The 23,394-nt window shown below is 40.6% G+C and overlaps 2 protein-coding genes across 2 annotated transcripts in view; one reads left to right on the top strand and one right to left on the bottom strand.

Annotated features, from left to right (window-relative positions):
* The window catches only part of CDC73 (cell division cycle 73), a 119,430-nt gene that overhangs the window by 37,474 nt on the left and 58,562 nt on the right, over positions 1-23,394 (bottom strand). The gene's annotated exons all lie outside the window — the stretch shown is intronic.
* On the top strand, positions 14,605-21,792 carry B3GALT2 (beta-1,3-galactosyltransferase 2). Its single transcript, XM_068140877.1, has 2 exons — positions 14,605-15,182; positions 20,057-21,792. Exon 2 carries the CDS (start codon positions 20,193-20,195, stop codon positions 21,459-21,461), a length of 1,269 nt encoding a protein of 422 aa, XP_067996978.1. The 5' UTR covers positions 14,605-15,182; positions 20,057-20,192; the 3' UTR covers positions 21,462-21,792.

Raw genomic sequence — 23,394 nt, 5'->3', positions numbered from 1 at the left:
CTTCAAAGAGAACACATCTATTTCTGGATCAAACTGTTTACATTCAAATTTCAACAAAATAAACAGGTCCTTGGGAACCTATTTCCACATTTTAAGTCAAGGCACAGAGGCAATTTGGGATTCAAAAGAACCAAACCTACTAAATTCATAAGCAGTGTATGCATAGTACCTCAATCTTAATTTTAAACTGTAGGAGGTACATAGCCTCCAGCTTCTCAAGCTGTAAAGCATCATGGAAAAAAGCCTGCACTCTTCAATATCCTCAAATGGCTGCTGCCACCACTAGAAAAAAATCATTAACATATCCTTCTCAGCACAATACTCTGAAGTCTGAGCATTTCCAAAATTTACAATAATAGCATCCTACTTATATCAGTCGCAGCTGCTCTGACAAACTGTCTTCTAGACTACTTAGATCTTTCCGTGGGACTGCATTATGTAAAAGTTTCACACATCCCAACATAATTACCTAGAATAAAAATGCAACAGTTTTGGTACTGTTATATGCCATTTGCAGTCCTATTCTCCAATTCTCTCCCCACCAGCTTTCCCAATGAGAGCCACCACACTACGTTTTTCATTGTAGAATTCTGGTTTAATTAAAATCCATTTTTATTTACAGTTATGAAGGAGTACTCTAATTAGACCAAAACATTTATTTACCCTCCCCTCTTTCCACTGATTTGCAACTGGTTAAGTCTAAAAGGCCAGAAGTTTCCCTCCCTAGGCACAGGTGCAAACAGATTAAAAAGGTCAAATATTTTGCAGGGTTCACTACAAATATGCACTACTGTAACATGTCAGCAGAAACAGTCAGGAATCCACCTGAACCCCAAATACTGTTTTCCCTGCATCAGGCTTTTGTACTTATCCAAAAGCAAACAAACAACACAACAACAAAAAACAAAAAACTCCAAAACCCCACTAATAATCCCCCAAACACTGTAACAAACAAATCAAAATCTTCTGGCTTGTACCCAAATAGTGAACAAACAACTCAGCATTGAGCTTTCAGTCATCTACGTCCAGTTGTGCTCCAAAAGCCTGGCTCTTTGGCAGAAGTTAATACAGCCTTTTGACCGGGCTGCTTTCCATCAGAAAGAAACCACACATGTGAATCAAGCAACGGAATCACAACATTAAACATCAGGTAAAAAAAAGCACCTGGGACACAAAGTATCTTCCCCACACATCATGGACTCGTGTGGAAGATAAAACATAGAAGAATAGATACCATATTTTCATCATAGCATGAATGCTACCTGCTTGTGTGCTTCTTGACAAGTATTTACATTCAAAGAATTGCCTTCAAAAATATTTGTATTAGCATGCATGTAACAGAATGTGTGCATTATTGCTACCCTGTTATATACCAAAGAGACTGTGCAAAGTGCTATTGGTATCCTGAACAAACATACCATTTCATACCGCCCTACTGGAGAATATAAAAGCTGATGATGTTATATGCCTGTATCAAAACCTAGCTGTAATGGCAATAAATCTTGCATTAAGTTCGAATACAGCAAGGATTCTGGATGGATCACACACGAGAAATTTCTCCATTTGGCCTTCTGCCTCTGCTTTCATTTTCCTTTGGCATTATATCTGAATTCCCCATTATTCTTCTCTCTTTAGTAGAGAAGATTAAATTAAGCCCTTCTCAAAGCACTGAGATGACAACATTCAACTTTTATTTTTCCATTTCATACACAATGCATACACTAAATAGACTATCCCTGAGCTTCCACCTATGCATTATGAGATCTGATTTTTAACGACAGCTCTCTGAAGTGGTTAGGGCACAGCTGTATTTTTGGTAGTGAAGAAACACATTCCTCTTCAATGAAGGTCAGCTGTCAAGGTCTCATTCATGACAGTCTGGGGCCATTCTCTTCAAAGATGAAGAAAGGAAAAAGACCACACAAAAACTCTACAGACTTTAGGATCTTCCTATTAGAATATGATTGTTAAGTGCAGTGGGTCAGACCAGGCTAGGTGGAGGCAGAGGGCAGTCTGCAGGTAACTGGTGAACAGGTCCCAGCGCACAACTTCATCAGGACCTGCTGAATCTCATGGGCACTTGAGACCAACATGTCTGCAAGGGGGCATTGCCAAGACCCAACATGAGTATCAGCAACCCAGAGGGAGGCAAAACAGGGCAGTCAAACAGTGTATGGTGTGGCAATTTGGGCAAGAAGCTCATGCAGACAGGGAAGTCTCTGTCACTGAGAAGACAAGCGCCAGTGCACGTAAGTTCACACTGGGAAGGAGATCGCAGCAAAAAGGGCTGGAAAGGAGCTCTTTTGGGGGCTGTTTTGAAGCTGAGAAAGCAGCTCACCTGTGCACTAGGCTGAGATGGGCAGCAGATCCTGGACTCTGGGAAGCCTGGGGATGAACAGGAAACCCAAAAAGAGCATTCTGCCCTTGTATGCATGGTGGTATCCCCGCTTGGAAGGTGCTCAGCCATGATCTACACCCAGCAGAAGGTCAAGTTCTCACTGCTTTCTGGAGCAGATGTGGGAACCTAGACAGAGATCAGAAACATGCAGCTGTCCAGGTCACAGGCTGCAGGGAGTGCCTGAGCCTGTCACTTGCAATGAGTGGGTGCTCCAAGAACTGTTGTGTGTGCTGGGAACAGAGGGATGATCTGCTCAGATGAGTGGCAGAGTTGCAAGAGGAGTCTAAGAGGTTAAGGAGCATCAAGGAAGCTGAAGTAGAGACAGACTGGTGGAGTGAGGCTCTGCCCTCCTCAAAACAGAAATGGGAGCACTCAGGATCAGGTGACCCCTGTATCCTGCACCTATCAGGCTGAAGCCTACATGAGTAGGGTGGAAGCAAGTTCATGGTTGAGGCAGTGATCAAGGAGGGAGTAGCCTCCTACCCCACAGAAAGATGCCCCAGTTAAAGTGTATGTATGCCAATGCATGAATCACTGGCAATATCAGAAAGAGCTTGAAGCTGCAGGAAACTATGATATTATTGCCCTGGCAGAAACATGGGAGGATGAATCCCATCGCTGAACTGCTGTGTTGGATGGCTACAGGCTCTTCAGGAAAGATAGGCCCAGAAGGAGAGATGGTGGGGCAGCCCCCTGTTACTGTCTTGAGCGTGATGATGATGGTTATGGTAGGGTTGAATGCTCGTGGGTAAGACTGAAGGGAAAGGCCAACAAGGCAATGTCATGGTGAGAATCTGTTATAGACCCCCCCCTCAGCCAGGAGGAAAAAGTTAGCAGGTGGCTGGGTAAGGTCCCAGAATCATTAGTCCTTGTGGGTGACTTCAGCTTACTGGATACCTGCTGGAAATACAAACACAGCAAACAGGACATAGCCCTAGAGGTTCTTGTAGGGTGTGGTTCTTGGAGTATCTGAGGGAGCTGGGGTTGTTCAGTTTGTAAAAAAAAAGAAGAGGCTAAGGAGAGACCTTATCACTCCCTACAGCTACCTGAAGGGAGGTTGGAGCAAGGAGGTGGACAGCCTCTTCTCCCTGCTGGCAAGTAACAGGACTAGAAGAAATGGATGCACACCGCACCAGAGGAGGTTCAGGCTGGATATTAGGAACTCTCAAACATTGGAATGGTCTGCCCAGGGCAATGGTGGAGTCACCATCCCCAGAGGTGTTTAAACACCACGTGGACCTGGGGCTTAGGTAATGGTTTAATGGTGACCTTGCAGCACTGGGTTGTAGGCTGGACTAGATCTTGAAGGTCTCTTCCAACCAAAGATATTCTGTGACTTTTTATAGAGTTTAAATGAGCAGAATCAAAAGAGTATTTTAAAACAGCTTTCAATTTTTTTCAAATGTCTGTCCCTCTCTCTGTACAACACCCCCCTCCCCCCCACTAGGTATGAATAGACATACACACACACAAATTCACCTTTAAGAATTTCCCACTGTGAGTGAACCTCTAAGATGACAGACTATACCAGCCAGCACAGACACAGGTGAAGTGCACAGCAACTATTATTTCCACTACTCACATGTTGGCAAATATCAGTCATCCATAATGATCCTCAGGATTTCACAGTTTATCTGAAGGAAATCTGCCTTAAGCAGCAAGACCTTTTCAGGTCTCCTTCAGCCCTCACATCAGCCCTGTTACTTCAAATAGTTCTTTTGCCTTTGAAAAGTCTACTGATAGTGATAAAGAATAAACAAGATTTTTTTTTTTCTACAGCAATCTGTTGCAAAGCAAGGTCCCCCCCACTGGAGAACTGAGCACTTAAGATGGCAGAAAGAAATGAGTAAGGCACTAAGAGCAGACAATGTTTTGGAATGGAGTTAGGCTTTTGATGCCAAATCTCAATGAGAAAAAAACGGAACAAAACAAACCCCAAAGTGTAACATGACTCCTCTGTTATGATGCCCTGGAACTTTCTGTACGTGCTTAGGAGGGCTTCACCCATCACAAACAGATTCAATTTCATAGAGACTCGTCCAGTAACTTCCTTGTCTTAATCTGGCAGGGCTCTACTTTCATGAGTACAGTACCAAAACAAAATAGCAGTGTTACCTTTTGAGAAAGGGCAGCCTAATTTTATGTGTGCCTCAAAAGGCTGGTAATAAGCCCAGAAACCTCACACATTTCTGTTTATTCCTTTTCTCCTAAAAACACACTTTGGAAATGTAAGAAAAACGACTATTCAAGAGCTAACGCCAGACCACGTATTTCTCCCATCTTTCTGCACTGTCATATTCTTGGGCAAATGAATATCATAGTATCAGTCAGGGTTGGAAGGGACCACAAGGATAATCTAGTTCCAACCGCACCTGCCATGGGCAGGGACACCCCATGCTAGATCAGGCTGGCCAGAGCCTCATCCAGCCTGGTCTTAAATATCTCCAGGGACAGGGCCTCAACCACCTCCCTGGACAACCCATTCCAGGGCTTCACCACTCTCGTGGTGAAGAACTTCCTCCTCACATCCAGCCTGAATCTCCCCACCTCCAGCTTCATTCCATTCCCCCTAGTCCCATCACTACTTGAGATCCTGAGAAGTCCCTCCCCAGCCTTCTTGTAGGCCCCCTTCAGATACTGGAAGGCCACAATTAGGTCACCTCGGAGCCTTCTCTTCTCCAGACTGAACCACCCCAACTTCTTCAGTCTGTCCTCATAGGAGAGGTGCTCCAGCCCTCTGATCGTCCTCATGGCCCAATACGTGCCCATCAAAACCCTTTATCTTCTCAAATAGACCTTTTGGTCACTAACTAGTTCCCAGTTTGAAGAAAAATCATCTGAAAATTAGATAAAAACCAATGACAAGGAACTACTGGTATGAAAGCTGCTCCTAAAAACCCAAAACAAACCAAAAAAGAGAAAAAACACCAAAACCCCTAAACAACTCAAATTATTGCTGCCCCCAGATCTCAATCAACTGGGATCAGATGTTCTAGGTAGCACATTTTCCATTCAAGACCACAGAGATGCCTCAGTTGGGCAATTTCATTAGCTCAGGGCAGCTATGTGGAAACACAGCTAGTTCACTCCCCAGGCCAGCACAGCTTCAGAACCTGCACCACACAGCATGGAGCTACTATTTATAAATCTTGCAAGCATCTCATGTATGCTGCAGTATTGTTTCAAGAACAAGCAAGCAATTCTACACAGAGTCATCAGAGCTTATTAGCTCCAGCCACACGGGACCTGAACCGATTCCACCAGACCATTCAGAGCAGGCTGATGCATCTATTCCCCGATGGTCGACATTCCACAAGGCTTATTAGATTGTGTGCATTATCATGTGAATACACAGATCCAATTTCAATCTGGCATTGGTCCCAACCTACCTGATGGTGAGAGAAGTACAGAGATTCAAGATATCTGCTCAAACTTCCCCTGCTGCATCCAGCATTTTCCACATTACTGACATATCTCCTTGCTCATTCCCTTCCCTTAGCATACCTCAGATAAGCAAAAGTTAATTACACATCACACAAAACCCCCTCTTCTTGTCAGGAGAAACATGCAATATGAAAGTACAGATACTGGTGTGTAGTCCCAGACACTGCTGCTTATATAGTCAACTGCACAAGAAAAAAGAAAGGTTAAAAAAGAAAATGTATTTTCTCAGCAAAGAAATCTTCTCCATAGAAAGTGACCCAGATTCTCAAACAAAAAAACCCAAACCAAAAGAGGGATTCCTTTTTGTACTGTATCCAGGCCTCATTAAATTAAGAAGATATTTTTATTCTGTTTTATTGCTTTGCTTGCTTACCTAGAAATGCAATAGAAGGAGAAAACATCTGTTGTCTTTTTTGGATTGGTACACTTCTAACTGATATTAATAGAATTATAGGGCTTTTTATATTTGGCAAAATAAGTCACTCCAAGGAAAACAATAAGATGGAGATCCAAGGCGGGGGGGGGGGGGGGGGTAAGAAGAGGAAGTCAGGTTTAAGCTCCCAAACCAGACTTCTTTCCTTCTGCAGTATAAAACATAATACTTGCACATGAGCAAAGCACCAATGTGCATTAACCAAAATTTACAGAAAAAGCCTCTGTAGGAGTCTGAATGCTTAGTTAAGCAAATCCTGGAGAGGAGATGACTTAAAAGAACAAGCTCATGAGATTTGTGGAGTTTTTAAGAGGATGACAGGTTTTTGTGTGCTTTTAAGAGGTTTTATTGTGGGGTTTTGTTTTTAGGTTTTTTTTCCCTTTTCTTTTTAGATGACAGATGCTGCTGTAAAATGGATCAGTGATAGAAAGCTTTGCAGATGCTGATTAAGAGTTACAAGAATATATATCTATTTCAGAAAAACACAATCTTTAATTTTAGGTAAAATTTTATGAATTCAACATCATCACATGAAATATAACCAGTTTTGTTAGCTGGTTGTTGGGTTTGGTTTTTTGAGGGGGTTTTTTGTTTGTTTTCAGTGAAACACCTACCCATACGGTATACATAAATAATTCTTAATATTACACCTTCAGATGGGTAACATGCAAGGGCACTGTTACAGTTTTGCTGTTAGACACCCCTAAGTCATAAAAAAAATTAAAAACCCCTGGAATTTAAGTTTGAAATACAGCTTAAGATAGCAGAAAAGCATAAAAACTAACTACTTCTGAATCAATATTCTCTGTTAATTAACATAGTACAAAGCGAGCTTTAAGGATTTTCTCTAAGTCATATCTTGGAGGACCTGGAGTTCTGGTGTCTCTGACTCCACATTACTACTTTATATGAAAAAAAATCTTGGACTCACAAAATTAATCTAGAATTTCCTAACAGATTACAGAAGGAATCATGAACACAATCATTCAGACAATGATTCTGAATGAACACAATCATTCATATACACACACCCCACGCACATATACATATATATATTTCACAAATAAGAGTTTCCTTTTCCTTGACCATCGCTCAGGGAATGCTATCATTCAAGTCTAATGTGAATTTCAGAAGTGGAAAGTCTGCAGGACAGACTGGCATCTGGGGCATGCAAAATGATTTTCTATAGTGACTTGATTTCCTTGTCCATCACAAGCACATACAAGTGAACATTTACTTCCAAGGGATTTTTGCCACAACACAGAAATAATTAGAAAGCAATTCAGTGATATTCAGCATACTACATGATAACACTCAGCACATATTAAAATCAGCTTTTCATTATTATACACTGACTGGAAACTACAAGTTCAAAGATGGAAACATTAATATGGAATAACAGTAGGAAAATAATAAATACATGAAACTGGCTGGCCAAGCTGAAGAAATCTATCAGACTAGGTGATGTGTAGGGTATTTGGAGCAACTTTAGCTCCCCCAGTCAAAGAAAGGGTGGCAAGAAACTGCTCTTAAAACAGGACTTTATTTTCTATGTTATGATCCAGGTTTTCTGTTGGATATGAACAAACACTGTGTAAATTTATTACAAAGAGAACTTTTTGGATTACTGGAGAAAGGATTTTTTCCACACATTTTGTTGGGTTTCCTAGTTTAGGCATCTGTGCTTGAAGAAGCAGCTTCAGGCACTTATGACACTTGGCTAAAATTTTGTTATTTCAGTTGTAAAAGCTGCACGTCTCATAGAATTAGCTGTAAATGAGGATACCTACAGGATGGAGCTGCAGGAATTAATGTACTAAAGCTACTGAAGAAGTGTGACAGATGGAAAGAGTCAATACAGGTCTCAACTCCAAGGCACATGAAATTGACAGCTCTGAAAGTCCAGCTCTTCAATTTCACATTATTTAACAGTAAGTAATCATTTGCATCGCCAATTTTAACTTCAAAATCTGGGATTTTTGAGGCTGACAAGATGCTTCCATATACATTGGGGGGGGAAAAATGTAGTGAGCAGTGAACAGTTGGAGCTGCTAATCCCTCAGAAGTCTTAAATGAAAAAGTAATAACAAAATCTACATAGCTCATCCAGCAGTCTAAGGAAGAGTGCTAGGCAGGAGGTGTGCATCCTGGAGATGCACCTGATGGGCCAAGACTCTTGGGAAAGCAGGACTGGATGCCTCAAGATTCTGAAGACAGCCTAAGGGAAAAGAAATGCTGTGCCTGTGCCAGAAAGAATGAGGCAGTGTGAAGAAGCTGGACAGGTGGTAAAGGTTAGAACAATGCATTTTCTCCTTAGGTATATGAGCTGGTGGCCTATTATCTCCCATAGGATACCATCTTCTTGCTTTAGAGATTTGATATGTACTATCAGCTCTTCCCTGAAGTCTCACTTTCTGTAAGAATTTAAGTTTTCATTACAAATTCTCATGCTGAGGGTGGTGCCCATCCACAAGAAGGGCTGGTTGGATGAGCCAGGGAATTATAGGCCTGTCAGCCTGACCTCAGTACCAGGCAAGACTATGGAACAGGTCATCCTGAGTGCAATCACACAGCACTTACAGGATGGCCAAGGGATCAGGCCCAGCCAGCATGGATTTAGGAAGGGCAGGTCCTGCCTGACCAACCTGATCTCCTTCTATGACCAGGTGACCCGCCTGGTGGATGTGGGGAGGCCTGTGCATGTAGTCTACCTGGACTTCAGCAAGGCCTTTGACACTGTCCCCCACAGCAAACTCCTGGCCAAGTTGTCAGCCCAAAGTTGTCAGCCCATGGCTTGGATGGGAGAACACTGCAATGGGTTAGGAACTGGCTGGAGGGCCGAGCCCAGAGAGTGGTGGTGAATGGTGCCACATCCAGCTGGCAGACAGTCAGTAGTGGTGTGTCCCAGGGATCAGTGCTGGGCCCCATCCTTTTAAACATCTTTATTGATGATCTGGATGAGGGCATTGAGTCTATCATCAGTAAATTTGCTGATGACACCAAGCTGGGGGCAGGAGTTGATCTGCTGGAGGGTAGAGAGGCTCTGCAGAGGGACCTCGACAGGCTGGACAGATGGGCAGAATCCAACGGCATGAGATTTAACACATCCAAGTGCCAGGTTCTACACATCGGCCACAACAACCCCATGCAGTGCTACAGGCTGGGGTCAGAGTGGCTGGAGAGCAGCCAGGTAGAGAGGGACCTGGGGGTGCTGGTTGATGATAGGCTGAAAATGAGCCTGCAGTGTCCCCAGGCGGCCAGGAGGGCCAATGGAATCCTGGCCTGCATCAAGAACAGTGTGGCCAGCAGGAGCAGGGAGGTCATTCTGCCCCTGTACACTGCACTGGTTAGGCCACACCTTGAGTCCTGTGTTCAGTTCTGGGCCCCTCAGTTTAGGAAGGATGTTGACTTGCTGGAGCGTGTCCAGAGAAGGGCAACAAAGTTGGTGAGGGGTTTGGAACACAAGCCCTGTGAGGAGAGACTGAGGGAGCTGGGGTTGCTTAGCCTGGAGAAAAGGAGACTCAGGGGTGACCTTATTGCTCTCTACAACTACCTGAAGGGGGGTTGTAGACAGGCAGAGGTTGGTCTCTTCTCCCAGGCAACCAGTGCCAGAACAAGAGAACACAGTCTCAGGCTGCGCCAGGGGAGGTTTAGGCTGGAGGTCAGGAAGAAGTTTTACACAGAGAGAGTGATTGCCCATTGGAATGGGCTGCCTGAGGAGGTGGTGGAGTCACCGTCACTGGAGGTGTTCAGGAGGAGACTTGATAGGCTGCTTGGTTGCATGGTTTAGTTGGTTGGGTGGTGTTGGATGATAGTTGGACGCGATGATCTTGAAGGTCTCTTCCAACCTGGTCTATTCTATTCTAAGGGTGGGAGTAGGGGGCATGTCACAAGGTAAGGTTTATTACAGAAGACTGTTTTCCACAGTTGTGTTTTAAGCTGCCTGAGAATGTTTGGTACTTCTGCTAGTTGGCCTTCTCTCCCCTGCTGTGCTGAATCAAAGCTTCATAAAGTCCCTGCTCTCCTCAGAATGCAAAACGAACACTTGTGACAGGCAGAAAATTTTACTGCTGGCACTAGATTGTCAGTTCATTAGGGGAGATTCACACTACCAAAAAATACTGCACAAAACAAATGTAATTATGCTGTCCATCCCCTGGAAAAAAAACATATTAAAATCTGCATTTAGCACTTGAGATCAGCAATAATTGGACGCAAAGCCTAGAGGAAGACATGAAAAACTGGAATATACAAGAGAAAGAAAATGTGATAAAGCAAACACATTACAGTGGGGAAAAAAAAACAAACAAACATAAAAAACCCAAACAAACACTAAAACACACACAACAAAACCCACAACTATGTTCCTCAAGGTGTGATAGGAGAACCGATGGAATTCCAGCCGGACGCTCAGGACATCAGTTTACTTGAAAAAAATGCAAGTTTTAGAAGTATGAAATATCCTCTTGAAATGTTTTCTAAGGCTGGTGAAATGAGCAGCAGCCTCCTGACTTGTCCGTTCTCTCACAACATTGCAAAGTTAGGGGATGTGTTCATATTCCTCATTGAATAATACAAAAACTACCAACCATTCATTATCAAACAAAAAGATGCATACTTCAAAATAACTGCAAATGTTTTCTAGTTCTATCACCACTTCAGACTGATCTATATTGCTACCCTTCTGTTGTAAATTTAAGACATTCAAAGACTTGTGAAATCACTAAGTTTACAGCTCAGGAGCAATTAGAATACAGTGCAAAATCTTGACCATTTATAAAGAGAAGTATCAAGTGTAAGCTGAGTTTCTCAACTAGCTAAGCAACGGTGAAAGTCTGCTACGGAAAATAAGGCAGGCAATACTGACACTTGTGGTCATTTCTAGATTGCTATTTTTCAGTTGCAAACATGCTTGTGATAGTCAAGAAGCATGTTGGGATAATAAAAGTAGCCAAGCAAATTCCAAATATATTCTACAACACTCTCCTCTCCACCCTAAATGACTTCTGGACAAAGTATTCTTTTTGAAGCTAATAACAGAAGTGCCACTGGCCATATGCATAATAATTCCTAGCACAGAAAATTAAACACAAAGCATTTATGGCATTCTGTATTAACATATTTTCAGAAGGCAGTTTAAAAGCAAAAGTACCCAACCTTGAAAATGTTGCCATTAATAATTTTGAACTGTCACTCAATAGGTTTTTGACACGTTACCGCTGGAATACTACTACATTTTACATGGATAAAACAGACAAATCTTTGCAGAGTATTCAAAGACTACCCAGAAAGCACGGTCCATGTGGGAATAATCATTTGACAGGTCAGCTAGAATGTATGTATTTACTTTAAGCTTTCATGGGACTTGTGGCTACCAGGCTGAAAATTACCAAGCAGTGCACATCTGACTATTGCAACCACTCTAAATTTGAAAGACTCCAGTTAATGGTGTCAAGACAGAACTTTACTTAGTGGCCCAACCTTAGAGTTTGATTTCTTTTTTAAACCAGTTAGACAAGACACTATTGATACCCTCTAAAAATGACACAGAGAAAGCTTTTAGAAGAAAATATTCCAAATTCATACAACTTTGTTATGCACAAGTAAATTCTACCTAGTTCACAGTTGTATGCACAGGTTATTCAAAGTACACATCTTCTCTGAGTTCTTGCATCTACTTTGAGCTTTGCAGAGTTCACTGAACAGTCAAAGCTTTCACTGGCCTCAGTAACTTTTAGATGCGTTCCTTACACACGCTGCACATCTCCACATCAGAGTACCTCCTCCTTATTCTAGTAGAGGGCAGCATTTCTAACACTAACATTGCAGCTTCTAATTTGATAAGTAACCATAGTAACATGACAGGACATACTGCTCTTTGGAGCAAGAACAGGCAGTCCACTGACCCTTCATGATTAGACTTAGCTGAAGTGAAGCTCATTCCAATCTCAAGTCCAGCAAGATTACTCAAATCTTCAGGTCATATTTCCAGTACAAAGCAATCTCTGCCCTGCCAAAATACTCATAAACATACAGTATCACATAAAAAAAATTTAAGAAGAAAGCACTGTGAAAGAAAAGGAATTTCTCCCTGCAACTTTGACTCTCTAAAGTCACAGCAGTCATACCCAAACAGAAAGTAGTAGAAAAATCAAATCTTTTCCTTACTTTTCTGCAAGATGAGCAAAGACCTGCTCATCTTCTAATAGAAAAGAATGAAGAAAAGAGATTGTTCCTTAAAGGTTCAAGAATTCAATATTCAATTTGTTCACCTAGCAAGATGACAAATTTTACACATAACAGGTAACAGCTCCAGCTGAACTTTAGAAGTTATACACAAGTGATATAGTCATATAATTAAAAGCCAAAGCACATATCTGCTCCCTTCTAAAGTTACTATAAAACAGCTTATACTAAGAAAAAAGTGGCCTGTGAGGAATTTTACCTTTAATATCTACTAATAAGGATTCATGGAAAAATAAAACCAGCTTTTTGCCATCTGTAAATATACTGCATGTAACTCACAAGCCTTTGGAGAAGCACTGCAGGTACAGCGAAGCACTAGCAAATTAAGTGGAAACACTATGGATTTTAGTTAAGTTCTGTGGAGATTTAGACTTGTTTCCTGAATACAATGTTGTGTGTCTTAACTGAACATTCAAAAATCAGAGGCAGATTTACATTCTAGTATGCAAAATAAATATTACATACCTTTACATAAATCAACATGGGTAAAAATAATTACATGAATATCTCACTTGATTTCCCACTCAGAGCCCAGAACACAGCAAGCTGACAATACTCCTAACCAAACTGTCACATACTTGTATACAAGCAGCAACACATAATTATATACAGTTTTGTATAGGGTAAGAATATGAAAGCTCTGTATATTTCAGTGGAAAACTCAGTAGACTTAGCACACATGCAGACTGTCAAAGCATTCATTCTCAATTATTAATAAACGTGCTGGAACAGTAAGTGATGCTGGACATAGGGCTCTCCACTCTTGCTGTGCTGCTGCACTGACCTTCCCCACTCCATTATTTAAATACAAAATTTTTAGAGTACAGGAGATAACATGTCTGTATTGCTAGGCACATGATATTTATATCTAACATTTAGGGAACATGATCATGCTTCTAAAATGTTCTGAAAAAGGATCATGGGATTTAGGAAATTGTCATTAGGATAGGAAATGCACACATTAAAACCAAGACTGGATTAACAGAGAAAATGTTAGCGTACATAGGTGATTTAGCCAAGAGGATAGAAATCTGATTTCTAGTGAATTATCAGAATGTGTATCTAGAATAGTAAAACACACTGTCTGCATTGGGAAGCCTTATTTGCTAGACAAGGATGTACCTATACCAAATCCCACTGACCAGAGATGATAAAGGAATTATATTTCCTCCATTCTTGGGCTAATACCCTCCCCCTAGAAGGCACAAAAAAAGTCTGAAGAGCTGGTTACTACAACAAAGTGGGCAAACAGTCACTAACTATGCTGCTAGTCTATTTTCTGAGCTATCTACTGTGATATTTATATTACAGGGTACATACAATAAAAACTTCAGTTTAGAAGGAGCAATCATTGAAAGGACAGAAATGAAAGGAACACAAGTTTCATTAGAAGTAGAAAGACTAATTTTGTAATGTAGGTATGTCTGTAACGGACAAAAGACATTTTAGATCCATCAATAATTGAAATCAAGTGCCCCCGATTCTGCAATAACGGATTTCAATCTTTACCAAGGAAGAAAGCCATTAACAACAGCAGAAAGGCAGCTTAACAGCATGTATTTATGTATCAATGTTGCCCAGCTTAATTGACTAACTTAAGATTACAAAAAGCAGCTTTTACAGAGTAAGCATGTGTAAAGGAAGGATGAGCAAAGTAGTATAATTTTTTTTTTCCTTTGGCATGAAGGCACAAAAGATTTTTACTTGAAGAGAGCCAAATGGGTTAAATAAAGCTTCACTATTTAAATCTTGTAATTCCTTTGCACTGCAGAACAGCGTTTGGAATATGGGAATAGAGAATCTAGCATTAAGCATACCCTAGAGAATCATAAGTTACAGCGTCAGGGAAAAGTGAAAACAATTGGAAAAGAACCCCCAAGCATTCATTTAGTAATCATACAAATTTTTATACTATTCACCTATCACAGTGCTTGAACTGACTATGTCTCATTTATCAAATCGGAGCAAGAGCCTGTAAAGCTTTCTGGCTGCCTTTGGATTTAGTCAAAATGAATGCAAACAATCACGTGGGATTCAGCCAAGCAATGACGTTAAATTCTGCTCTGTCAGAAGACAGCATCTGTCAAAGCCCACATTTAAACTGCTCCTGCCTGTGCAGCAGCTGAAGAACTACGGAATGGATTTTATAGACCAGAATCCTCAGTTAAAACAGCTCAAAACCATTTCTATTACTGCCTAGCAACAATGAAGGAAGGAGTAGAGGGAAATCCTATTACTGAAGGCAAGTGAAGCACTACGCGCTAGCACTCCCTGCTAACATTACCATTAGGAATATGGATACTGAGGAGCAGAGAACACAGCACTGCATTGTCCGACACGGGAAACACCAGATGTAAAAGCTCCAGTGCAGCGTCGGTGAACGCCAGACAGCCCCAATCAGAACAAACGAGAACTACCGTCCTTTTGTTTGAAGGATAAACAAAAACCCCCAAGACAAGGACAACACTTATGAGCAGAGAAGGTAACACAGAAACGAGCAGACAGATGGACAAATTGGATACTGTGAAAAGCAATCGCAGGAAGCAGACTGTTGGGGGATGTGCGCATGTTCGATAGCATCTTTTTTGCTGAAGTGATGGCGTGCCAAAACTATTTTCTGTGGGTATAATCCTCGCACCATAAATGGCCTGACCAAGGAAGGTATGTCAAATCCTTGTGTGTGATATTCATTTGATTGTCTGTAACCTTTTCAGCCATTACAGATAATGATCGTTCCTAATTTGCAGAGCCCTGAGATAACATGTCTCTGAACAGGGAGAAAGAATTCTAGCAGGTTTTCCTCTCCCACAGCACAATGTCACTACCTTACACTTATTAAATGCATTGCTTACAGTCTGCACAGGGTTGGTGTGACTAGAGAGGAGGGATTAAAGGGATAATGTAGCTACTGTAATGATTGCTTTTAACTGAGGAATTAAAAACTCAAACCCCTCCAATACAGAGGAAAAAAAAAAAAAACACCACAGTTAGAAATCCTCTCAAACTAGGTCAGAATTAATCCTTATCTGAAGTAATCTTAAAGCACTGATAAAATGTCCATGATGACACACTGAGAGCACTGAACCATCAAAACAGACCACACAGTCAAATTACATTACCTTAAAAGTACCTTCAGACCTTTTACACTTGCTTTTTTCCCCCCTTAAAACACAAGCAAAATGTCATCAGGCTAATACCAGCCAAGCATAAACTGGGAGCATCCAGGAGACTGGACATGATTTAAACCATCAGCAGTGCAATCAGGCACCACATTTTACAAGTAACATCAGGATCCCCTGACATCCCAAAAGGAAACCTTCAAACACTATTCACTCAAAATGGTGAGCACGTAACTTATCTCATGCCATCATTACCATTTCTGTTTAATATGAAAACACTGCCTGTTTAACTTGGATTGTAAAATGACATTCCATCTAATTGCCTTTCATTTCTATTTATTGTTGAAATTTAAATACTTCCTCACTAGTGGGAAAGCAACAAGATGAATACTTGCAATACAAATTTAAGAGCTAAATCTAGAGGGAAAGGCGTACCTGCAGACACCACCAATAAGCCATAATAAATCTTTAAATGCCAATATAAATGTGTTTTCTTTGCCCAAGGCAATATTAAAACAACTGCAACTGGAAAGAATTCACATACCTAAGGATGCAGCACACAACAGTCATTGGTTTCAGATCCGTTTTCAGACATTTAGAAGGTAAAGTCACTTTCCACAACTTTGAAAACAAAAAATTCTACCCTCAGGCAATACTCCTGCAGAAGCATGCCTAGCTAGTGGTGCTACTTTCATATCTGGCATTTAAAAACCTCATCTCAAGCACTGTTTGGTGTAAAAGATTAATGCACTTTGTAAGTGAACTCAGGCAAATTATGCGAGGCCTAATAGGCAACCACTGCTGCTGTTTATCGGAATACCAACTCAGGCTGCCTTTTGAACTCTTTCTTCCAATTAAAGAGTTTGCCCACACAGTTAATCAAAATATGAAAATCCAGTACATGTGAATAGGAAGTTGAATGCTTCAATCTGCAAAGCTATAATTATAGAGCAGAACTGAGAGTACAAGGAACCAAAACACCAGCAGAGCACAGACCACAAATAAAAATTCAAGAGGCATTCACAGTTTATATATATGGCATTTGATAATGCATCACTGACTGCACAGCCAAGTGCCAAAACTGGAGTAGAATTATTACAAATCCTATCTTCAAAATGCAGAGCTCCATGCAACAAAACTCTTTCAGAGGACAAAGTGACTGTGCAGAGAGACCCTTGGCTATGCTTAGGCTGCTTTACCTACTACCAATAATTAGTGCCTGTTCATAAGCCTTTTGTGAAATTAAATTCTAAGTATTTGGGCAAAAGCAATAACACTCTAATTAAAAATTGAAAGGAAAACAATTATGATACTATCTGATGGTGGTTTTAATACACATTGATAGCTGCTTACAATACATTAAAACAATACATCCTGGGACCTGGTAGTTTATTGTGGATTTTTGGTTTTGGTTTTTGTTGTTGTTGTTGTTTTGGGGGGTGGGGTGGTGGTTTATGTTGTTTGGGGTATTTTAAGGAGCAACTGTTATTGTTGTATGTCAAATGCTTAATACCCACTGCCATTTTTTAAAATGCCTTACACCTAAACTATAAAGCAAGTGAGACACAGTTACTTGGGTTTTTTTGCAGAGACTAGTTTTACAAAGCTGAGAAATAGATGTGGGTCCCTCCTCTATCCACACAATGCCTTTTTAAAGGGCAGAGATTACAGATTCTCTAGGAAACTCCTACCTTGAAAATACAAAGGAAATACGTAAGTGAGAAAAAGTCTCTTGAAATTTCTTGTGATTCTAGTTTCCATCCTACACTGTAAAACTTAGTTTAATGTGCAGAATGTGAGCATGTAGTCAAAAAACCACACACACACACAAAGAAAAAAGGTTTCAGCCATTACAACTGCCTTTTCTGGGACACTTTCTCAGTGCATCATAGAAAGACAGCACTTGAAAACAGTATCCAGTTCACACAAATATTTACATAACTTAAAGAGTCTCACTTTCACCTACTGCCCTATGAAAGAAGGTGAATTAAAAATTTAACACAGATTAGTAATGCAGATTTGCTGGTGTATTTGCACCCAACAACTGCAGTTTCAGAAGCAGAACAATTCGGTGTGGAAAAATCAAGCCGAATTCTAGCTGCTATTCCATATTCATCTAATTCTGGTCTTCACTTTCCTCCTAAACTATGTCTGCATGAAATGGAACAATAATTAATCAAGTATTTCCACTGCTGCCCTCCAAACTGGCATCAAACAATTCGCTTGCCTGAGATCTAGGGTACCATTTGAAGTGGCATTTATGTTTGCTTATGCAGAGCTATTCTTTGCAAACAGCTGAGTCTTCCTTTCAAACTCACTGCACACAGCAGGAGAACTAAAAGTTTATTAGTCTTGAGGGCAGGCTTTTAGTTTCTAAGCATGTAAAAGCAGGCTCAAGTAGTCATAAGCCTTGTAGATTGGGGTCTGTCTTACTTTTCTATAAGGACAATATCTGAGTTAAAGCAGCATTGGAAGAGCAGTGTGGAATTCACGTTAGCTCTGAAGCTGCATACTTTAGCCACACATGTTTAACAGCTGTAGACTGGAAAATCATTTTCAGAAAGCTACCTCAGACTCTAGTACCTGGCATCAGTCCAAAGCAGTTAAACAAAAAAATTAAAAGTCAGAAATGCTTTCATTGAGCTTGAGAGCAAAATTCATGAGGGCTGTGTAACACCACAACGGCAGGGAAGAGCTTAATATATCACTAAGCAAATATTTGTGCATGAGGAGGAGGAGGGAGCAGTGCCGGCCGTGCCGGCCCCGCGGGCAGCGGCACCATCCCCGCACACTGGCTCCTCCTGCTGGAGGCTGCAGGCACAGGCAGCTGCCGCACACTCCTCTACTTGGTTAGGCACAAACTGGAACATAGGAATTAAGCTAAACCTCGTTCTACTGAAAGAGACCCTTTCCAAATGCAGATTTAACATTCAGTCTGCCCAGTTCATGGACGAGAAAGTCGCACTCATGCAATTTAATCATATATTATTCAACTGCTATCTCTTCTTAAAGTACTCCCTCACAATGCAGAATCCTGTAATTTCTCATATAACATCTTACTTAGTTTTTAAATGCAGAAATTAATCCAAATATTGGTTTTGGAAGATAGTGAAGCAATTAATAAATTACACATATTAGAAATAGCATTTCTATGGACTTCTCTTCAGCTGTCATCCTTCTTCCTACACAAAACCCTAGGGCCCAGAAATAAATGAGAGCAAATTGAAAATCACAAACGAATTGCTACTGTGCAGTGAGAGGTTCATTTACAAGACGATGTGATCAGATTTTAATATGCAGCATCATGAAGCTGCCATATTGACTCTGCTCTTGAACATAAAAAAAAAATAAATTAAGATAAAATTAAGCACAGACTACTTTGGCACTTTTCCCCTGCACTTACAGCTGCTGGTAACACCAGTTGGAATTGCAGTATGATACTGGAAGTATAATAGACATGCATTTCAAGAGGAAAAAAACAAAGCTCATGTTCATCAGATAGTTTGCCAGAAACTTAGAGCTGTGCAATTTTACTTCCAGTTAACACGAACCCTGCTAAAACCCAACAGCTTAATTTGAACTCATCTGCACACGAGCCTGGCACAACCGCATTTTCAATAGTTTCTGTCAATGTAGAGTAGAAGGTTAAAGGTGCCTGAAAGGTGACTGAAAATGCTATCCTGTGTTACCATCTGAGGGCTGTGCAGTGAGGTTACTGGACCCTGAAAATTAATTTTGACAGGTGCATCTTCTCATTGACTTTCTGAACACAGTTGGGGCCGGTGGAAACACGCCAAGCAGTGTACTGTGACTAACACAACTCTGCCATAATCAACCTTGTGCCGTCTGTCTCACCACCAATACATGACCATTTTGCAAAAAGAGTTTTTAAACTGTGAGCTATCAAGCCTCTGCTTGTCAAATCTATTTTAATTAATGCCAATAAACTTTTCATCTGGTATCAAGGCCTTTTCATTCAGTCCTTCTCGAGCACTTCTACAGGGATTTTACAGTCAGTATACATGAAGCCATTTTCATCTACTTCACGCTTTTTCTGCTATGACGACCAAATTACCTTTTTCTGCTTTTCCTTTTTATCTTTGGCACCCAGGGTGTTTGTCAAAACATTTACCATTAAAAAAACCCAAACAAACAGCCAAAATCCCCACACCACCACCATTTAATAAAGTTAAAAATAAAAAAATCAAGTCAACTTAATCAAAACCAAGGTTGGCTTTGAGCACAAATCAAGCCTTGTTTATACTAACATGGGCTAGGTTTGGGTCGGGTTTTTTTGTTAACTGTTTTCCAGATTATTCAGTTTTGTGTTTATATCTAGTTTCTTGTTGTACCCCTTTTATCAAGGTATAAAACTAAAGATTTGTTTGTTGGTTTTTTTTTTCCAAAATTTTCCAGCATGAGCCATTTGCAGACAATTACTCAACACGAACAAAAGAAAATGAATACCAAAGAATAGCAGTGGATTCAAAAACGATCAGAGAAGAATTTTGCTCGGCCATTGTCTCATATCCCATCATTGGATTCTTACAACATGCTTCAGTGGAGAAGACGACACTGCTGCTTTGGAAAGATGACCTGGAATACCAAAAGGTCTCTGTTTCGCACCCATCTCATCGGCCTGATCTCACTGGTATTTCTTTTTGCTGTGTTTCTGTTCTTTAACCATCACGACTGGCTACCAGGCAGAGTTGGGTTCAAAGAAAATCCCATGGCTTACACTATAAGAGGATTTAGATCTACAAAAAGTGAGACAAACCACAGCTCTCTAAGGAACGTGTGGAAGGATGCCGTACCTCAGACACTCAGGCCTCAAACAATCACCAACTCCAACAACACGGATCTGTCACCACAAGGAGTAACCGGTTTGGAAAATACCCTCAGTGCCAATGGAAGTATTTACAATGAGAAAGGTACTGGGCATTCGACTTTGTATCATTTCAAATACATCATCAATGAGCCTGAAAAGTGCCAGGAGAAGACCCCTTTTCTAATACTGCTCATAGCAGCAGAGCCAGGCCAGGTAGAAGCTAGACAAGCTATTCGACAGACCTGGGGCAATGAAAGCCTGACACCTGGCATCCAAATTGTTCGTGTTTTTTTGCTGGGGTTAAGCACCAAGACAAATGGATATCTCCAGCGCACCATACTAGAGGAAAGTAAACAATACCATGACATCGTTCAACAAGAATACTTAGACACCTATTATAATTTAACCATTAAAACTCTCATGGGAATGAACTGGGTTGCATCTTACTGTCCACATGTTCCTTATGTTATGAAAACTGACAGTGATATGTTTGTCAATACCGAGTATTTAATACACAAACTTCTGAAACCAGAACTTCCTCCAAGGCGCAAATATTTTACAGGTTATTTAATGAGAGGTTATGCACCTAATAGGAACAAGGATAGTAAGTGGTATATGCCACCTGATTTGTACCCAAGTGAACGTTACCCTGTATTTTGCTCTGGAACTGGTTATGTTTTTTCCGGTGACTTAGCAGAAAAAATCTTTAAAGTCTCCTTAAGCATCAGACGTTTGCATTTAGAGGATGTATATGTGGGGATCTGTCTTGCCAAGCTGCGAATTGACCCCATGCCTCCCCCCAACGAGTTTGTCTTCAATCACTGGCGAGTTTCTTACTCCAGCTGCAAATATAGTCACCTAATTACCTCCCATCAGTTCCAACCTAGTGAACTGATCAAATACTGGAACCACTTACAACAGAATAAGCACAATGCCTGTGCCAATGCAGCAAAAGAAAAAGCAGGCAGGTATCGCCACCGTAAGCTGCACTAGAGGGACGATTCTCCCCCTGGCAAAAGTACCCCCTTGTGCAATTTGTAAATAAGCGCATGTACAGTGACAACAAATGAGCTTAATGGGACAGCCTTCAGTTGATCCCCATCACATAGTGGAGTCTGAAAATTATTTTTTTAAGTTAAAAGAAGTATGGCTCTTGATGACACTAACAGTATCAAACTATAACCAAAAAAGGGTTACCCAGCAAATTTGTGGGAAATAAAAGATGGTAGATAAGGATTTTTTTGTGTTAACGTGCAATAAGAAGCATGCACACTTTGGTGGTACAATTGCTGATTTATGTGCCAATAAAATATGACTGCGCGTATTTTCCACACTACAACTTTGTTTTAAAAAGCCGCATTCATAGTTCCAGTTCTCTTCAATGGAATGATTTGTGGTCATCCAGAATTGCTCTCAAATTAAAAGCTAAGGAAATGCACAAAGGGCAGATCAGTTTTCCCTTCAAACACCACAGGGAAAATTTTTACGCATTTCTTTAATGCACAATGCATTTAGCAACACCACATTTACAATTTAGTAAGACACTACTAATGAGCTCTAAAATACTAAGAAATTACACTCTTAATGTAGGTGCAGTTTTGGGAATGTTGCTTGTTCTACATTTATATATCCCTCCTCCTGTTGTTTGGAAGGAGGGATATATAAAATCTAAGTTCAGAAGACCATTGCTTTGTACATCCCCTTCAGAAATAAAGGTGGCGTTCTAGAGTCAACTGTAGATTCTCCTCAAAAGAGCTGACTAAAGGTTACTTTACTCTAGAAATCACAGTATCACCAAGGTTGGAAGAGACCTCATAGATCACTAAGTCCAACCTATCACCGAAGACCTCATGACTAGACCATGGCACCGAGTGCCACGTCCAAAAATCATAGGGTGAGCTCCTAAAATCTGGTGACAAGTAATATTTAACTTGGCATCTTCATGCAAATTCATTGAGTCTGCTATTATTTTCCCTACATAACTTAAGGTAACACAAAGGCTGATTGGAAATGCAAGGCAGAACTTCAAGCCTTTCACTGTGGTTTTGAAAATGTTCCTTTTTGTGGAAAGTAGGAGAAAACCAATCAAATCTTTGTTGATTTTGCTCTTTTCTGCCTGCCACAAAGAAGGACCAATCACATGGAAATAGGTCTGTTAGAGAAGTCACACACCTTATTTTGTAAGTGGGGAAGGGAGTCTATATCATAAGGTAGAGAATTACACTGAGCAATATGGGCAAGAAAATAATTCAAGCAATTTTAAGAATTAAAGCCACAGCACATGCCACTGAACACAAATTGCGAGAAGCAGGTTAAATCTATTTCCAGCTTTCCAGTTTTCTAACAAGCAGAACTTTTCAAGCTTATTTTCCAACAGAGTTACAGCAGACTTGTATCAAATTCAGGTTATCGCTGTTTGTCACAGTGCCAGGGTAAGCCATACCCACACCTCTGATTTAGCAGCAACTGATGGAACTGTGACTAGTTTTCTGTTTGACTGGGGCTTTTTAATTGGGTAAAATACAAGTATTTGATGTACTTTTATTATTTAATAAAATTGATTATATTTATGGTCTTCAGACTACACTTTTTGTGGGAAAGCTGCTCAGGAAGAAAGTTGTAGCTTTAGCATTATTTGAGTTTTCTAGTGTTCCTTAGTTCTTCAAGCCTAGTTTTCATACCACACTCAATACAGAGATCAAAGCAGGTTTTTTTCCTTTGTAATGAAAAGACAAAAATCATATTACTGAGCACTCTCAGCAGCCCTAAAGCTGTCTTTATGTAGGGTCTTACACACATGAATGGACTGTATAGCACTGGACTAGTCCACTGAAGAAATCTGAGGAGCTCCTATTCCATAGGTGTGTGGAAATTTGCTCTTCACCATTTTTGTGGTGATCCTTCACCAAATTTGCTGTATTTGAGG

Source organism: Melanerpes formicivorus, unplaced genomic scaffold (genome assembly GCF_026170545.1).
Source record: "Melanerpes formicivorus ecotype bairdi unplaced genomic scaffold, bMelFor1.0.p_v2 SCAF_7, whole genome shotgun sequence".
Taxonomy (NCBI): Eukaryota; Metazoa; Chordata; class Aves; order Piciformes; family Picidae; genus Melanerpes; species Melanerpes formicivorus.
This window is presented reverse-complemented; position numbering and strand designations above follow the sequence as displayed.

Coding starts and splice junctions, on each gene's coding strand:
- B3GALT2 (XM_068140877.1), top strand. CDS start 20,193: ATGCTTCAGTGGAGAAGACGACACTGCTGCTTTGGAAAGATGACCTGG.